The sequence below is a fragment of the Spea bombifrons genome, chromosome 3, assembly GCF_027358695.1.
Source record: "Spea bombifrons isolate aSpeBom1 chromosome 3, aSpeBom1.2.pri, whole genome shotgun sequence".
Lineage (NCBI taxonomy): Eukaryota > Metazoa > Chordata > Amphibia > Anura > Pelobatidae > Spea > Spea bombifrons.
Window position 1 is genome coordinate 85,641,164 of NC_071089.1, and position 4,883 is coordinate 85,646,046.

General features: G+C 40.3%; 1 protein-coding gene across 1 annotated transcript; it reads right to left on the reverse strand.

Moving 5' to 3' along the window:
* Positions 1–1,086: 1,086 nt before the first annotated feature.
* On the reverse strand, positions 1,087–3,935 carry LOC128483437 (platelet glycoprotein V-like). The gene is made up of 2 exons (XM_053459639.1): positions 3,824–3,935; positions 1,087–3,160 (listed from the first exon to the last, which is right to left on the reverse strand). The coding sequence occupies exon 2, from the start codon at positions 3,144–3,146 to the stop codon at positions 1,167–1,169; it is 1,980 nt and encodes a 659-aa protein (XP_053315614.1). The 5' UTR covers positions 3,147–3,160; positions 3,824–3,935; the 3' UTR covers positions 1,087–1,166.
* Positions 3,936–4,883: the final 948 nt, after the last annotated feature.

A 4,883-nucleotide genomic window follows, 5' to 3' on the forward strand; every position in this document is an offset into this window, starting at 1 on the left:
GACACACACGCTTGCACTTCTGGTGGAGACTGAGCCTGTGCTTCCTGTCTTGGCCGTCGGTGGCACACAAATGCGCTAATAGGGTTCACTGCAAGAAAATACCGGCTTTTGTATTGCCTATTTGCTGGGATTCATTAGTTGTGCACTGCCAGCATCAACGAAGTAAGTGTAACGCATAATATACTGTATTGGCCTGATTACCCTTATACCCTATTTTAAAGAAAAAGTACATATTAGTGGAATTAGTATTTTATCTAATGAACAGGAATACATGACATCCCAACCTGAAACAATTCAATTAAGGGAGGTGATGTTACTCATCACTGCCCAAACCACTCTACCAGCCCCTCCCCGCCACCACCAAACTTGCATTATGGTCTTACAACCCCTGGTACCTGTGCCCTCGTCCGCCACTGTGGTAGACCTGCTCTGGAGGCACTGGGAGAGCAACACAGAATGCGTCCTGGTAGGTTAGCACAAGAGAGAACCATCTGATAGGTTAGTTAGCGCAAACAGAGAACTATCAGGACATACCACAGAAGAGGATCAGGGCACAGGCACTGGAAGCCACAGGAGGATGTGAGCCCAAATATTTTTTTGACGAGCGTGAGAAAAAAAGTCATAATTGAACGCGCTCACTCTCAAAAACAATCGATTTGCGGGATGTCTCTTGGGTTTGCGGACGTCAGGGAGCCACTAAGAAAATGCAGAAGACTCTCTGAACTTCTGCGAGAGTTGGCATGTCTGCTTTTGATAGCATATGTTACAAACAGAAATGTAGTAATTTTAAGGTCCCCCTCTTAATTCATAATGTACATTACTTAGATATGCCACATAACCCCCCCCCCCAATATGCCTCTCTGCCTCCCAGACTTGCCACCCATGCTTCCAACTCCCTGGTGTCTAGTGGGGGCAGCCAGTGGACGTCTGCGTGGTGCGCTAGACAACCTCTGCTGCTGCCTGCCGCTTCCTTTGGGGCTTCTATGACAAGCACCGAAAGGCCATGTCACGTCGGCGCTCTGTCATAGAATGCCCGGCAGCAGCAGAGGTTGTCTTTGTTTTAATAACATAAAATGTAAACATGCATATTGTGGGTGTGTGTGTAAATACAAGTTTGCAATGCATTTATTAAAACACTTAACAGTTGATCACATTGAATGAAACTATCATTGACAATGTAAGCTCTGAATTTGCGATTTGGAACTAAGTGGTATTAAAACTCGTAACAAAATAACAGGTTGTGTAAAACCTTTAAAGTACCTGTAAAGCCTTATCATTTTAAACAATCCAAAACACGTTACAAATATCAGTACAATTTGTAATGCTGCAGTTAAAAGTAAGAAAGTTAAAATAGTTTTGCCCAGTGGAATATTAAAGTTCAAAAATGGTCCACCATAAGGAAAGACTGAATGGTTAGTGTGGATTATCGTACTAAGTGTGGTGGTTCTTGTAGATGACATCCCGGCAACTGTGGTCTTTATCTGGTCCTTCTTATCCCAGTAAGAGGAACGGGTGATGTAGTGGTATGTGGTTGAGCTTGTCTCTTCATGGTCTTTTTCTTTGGTGGCAGTAAAAGGCGCAGATGTTATCAACGGAGTAGTGGTATGGATCTGCTCTTCAGTAGTAGCAGGTGCTGTTTTTTTGGAATGCGTGGGACGCTTGGTGACACTGCTTAAACTGCTCCATTGGTATGAAGTTGGTGTTGCTGTTGTTGAATCAGAATACATTCCCATTGCTGTTGTATGTAGACAGGACAATTCTTTTGCATCCAAAATAGGCGTAGTCATCATTTTTAAAGGACTTTCACAAAGGAGTGACCTTGCATTTTCTACTGTCTTACTATTTTTGGTAAGCCATGCTATGAAATCAACAAGCTTGCAATCACAAGCCCAATGGTTACCATCTAGACGGAGCAGCTTTAGATTGGGCAAACCATGGAAGAGTTCACCAGGAACGGTCTGTAAACGACTGTTATTTAGGTAAATAAATTGAAGGTTTTTCAGAGAGTTAAAGAGATTACCTGGAAGAACTTTGAAATTGTTATTATACAAAGAGAGGCTTTCCAGGTTTTTCAACTCCTCAAACAGACCCTTCTCAAGGGAAGTCAGATTGTTTGTATGCAATGACAGTTCCGAAAGTGTAGTCAGGCCTTTGAATGCATCATTAGGAAGACTATGTAGCTTTGGATTCCTGGTCAAGACAAGTAACTGCAAGTTGGTTAAGTTACTGAACACAAAATCCGGCACAGTAGTAAGTTCTGTATGATAAAGCCACAAGGACTGTAGATTGTCCATTTTACCAAATAACACTGGTGGGAGTTTTGTCAAAGGGTTTTCATAGAGCGCCAAGGTTGATAGCTCTGGCAAATGTAAAAACAATCCATCAGGTAACGTTTGCAGTTGGTTTTTGGAAAGCTTCAATATGTTCATCTTAGGGGAGTGATTAAAGGCATCCTCTGCGATGGTTTGGATTTCATTTGAATACAGAGTGAGCTCTGTCAGCTCTCCAAGGTTTTGAAATGTACAAGAATAAATTTCTTTCAGCTTATTATCATAGAGATGTAACGTTTCCAGGTTAGTCAGTGAACTAAATAGCTTTGTAGACAACTCTGTTATTTTGTTTCTGGAGAGATTCAGGATTTTAAGTTTTTTGAGCCCACTTAGTAAACCATCTGGTAACTTTGTTAGACGATTCCTGTTCAAGAAAAGCTCCTCCAGATTTGCCAATTTGGAGAACAAATTTGTATCTAGTTCTACCAAATAGTTTTTATCGAGCATTAATTGGTCCAAATCCGTTAGTGTGTCAAAAACCCCAGATGGTAGATTCTGTATTTTGTTGTTTGATAGTTTGAGAGATTTCAGTAAAGAGAAACCTTTAAATGCTCCAACACTTACGGTCGAAAACTGGTTGGATTCCAAAAGAAGACGCAGGGTTACTGGCATTTGCTGGAAGGTCTTATCTGTTAGTTCAGTGGCAAGAGTGTCTTTTATGAGGATGTAGGTAAAATTAGAAGGTATTGTCAACATAGAAATGTCTGTAATGGAGCTGCCGGCACACTTAACGGCATCTTTTATTATACAGGTGCATTGAGCTGGGCAAAATGCATCAACAATGGTTGGCACAGTTAGCAGTAAAATGAAAAGCATTTTTCCAGAACAGCCTAAAACAAGAAGTAAACAAATATCATGCAAAAGAGATCAATAATGCGCAAAGTATGAATTCTATTAAGCATGCTGATAAAGTAGTTACTTCCATTGGAAGCAGCACACAGCACTTATATGTTATACCTATTTAGATAAAATATTTGTTTTTGCGGGGTGAAAGATGAAGGAATCCAAAACTCTAATAAATAGCAAATAAAACAAATAGAATTTGTGAAATTTATTATTTTACTGCAATAGAACAATATTTGAGATAATCCTTTGCCTTTAGTATGATGCAGGCAAATAATCACATTTATCAGAAATGTACCAGTCATCAGTTGTTCTAATCCAATACTGCAGATTCCATAAACCTGGTTTGAACTGCTTAAGTGATGCTACACAGAATTTAACGGGAACATTCTACACAGTAACGGCTTTAGTTTTTACTGTGTCTACCTGCCAGATAAGGCACGGCATTAAAGACTCGTGCTGTTGTAAAAAAAAAAAAAGTATAGAATTCAGACCTTTTGATCAGTTTCCAGTTGTTAGTCATACAATGTCTATGCAAAGTATAAAATTGGTCTTCACATTTTGGATTTTCTATAAAAAGTTTAAGGAAAGAAAAAAAAAAAAAAAAAATTAAAAGCAGGCAGATTGTAAAACATTCCAATAATCCTTACCCGAATCTAGTGTTCAGTCCTTGAAGTCTTTAATTGATGCAGTAACTTACAGAGCCACAGAAAAGGAAAGTTAAACCCGAGGTACAGGATATGTGGTATATGGTGCATCCTACTGATGACCGACACAGAGGCAAGAAATAGGCTAACCCACATTATACTAATTTAGAAGTAGGTTGTGTCTGTTATACAGATGTAAACTAAAAGCATGGTTTAAACATTTTCTGTTTAGCTTTCCTTCTCAACCTGTGGAATATGTTGTCCTTAGAATTAGTCCTCTAAGTACATGGTAAGATTTTTTAGATTGTATGTTTTCTTCTTATTGTAGTTCTGATGGGCATCTAGAGTGCTTCGCAAGTGTGGCCATCAGCCTTGTCATGTGGACCATAAAGAATGAGGCCATGAATACACAGAATAAAGCATTGTGCATGCATCAGCAGGAGCAGTTTCATTTCCATTTCCAGATAAGGGTATTAAAGTCTGTAGTGTCCAGTGACTATTCTATCAATATTAGACAGTTCTTAAGTGGGGTGGGAAGCCCCCAATCAATGGGAGTACTCAGTGACGCTAAGAGAAAACCATCAAACATTGTGTAAAGCAGTGTTTTATCTAATGAACAGGAATACATGTATTTTATCATCGTTGGTATCTATTATGCAGTTAGTCTGCATAGGTTATATACAAACAGAAATTTGGAAAGCCAATAGCCATTTTAAGGTCCCCCCCCTTAATTAATAATGCACCTTACTTATAGATATTCCCCTCTGCCCCCAGATATGCTTTATAAACCCTGATATGTCGCTCTGCCCCTCCAGATATGCCACTCTGCCCCTAGTATGCTTTATAACCCCTGATATGCCGCTCTGCCCCCCCTCCCCCAGACTTACCAATGCATCCCCAGACAGACTCCATGGTATCTAGCGGGGGCAGCCGGTGGACATCTGTGCGATGCGCATAGACAACATCTGCTGCTTCTAGCCACTGCCGGGGCTTCTATGCCAACGCTCAAAGAAGACCAGGCAGAAGTGCGGGCAGCAGTAAAGGATCTGGGAGTATCTTACAG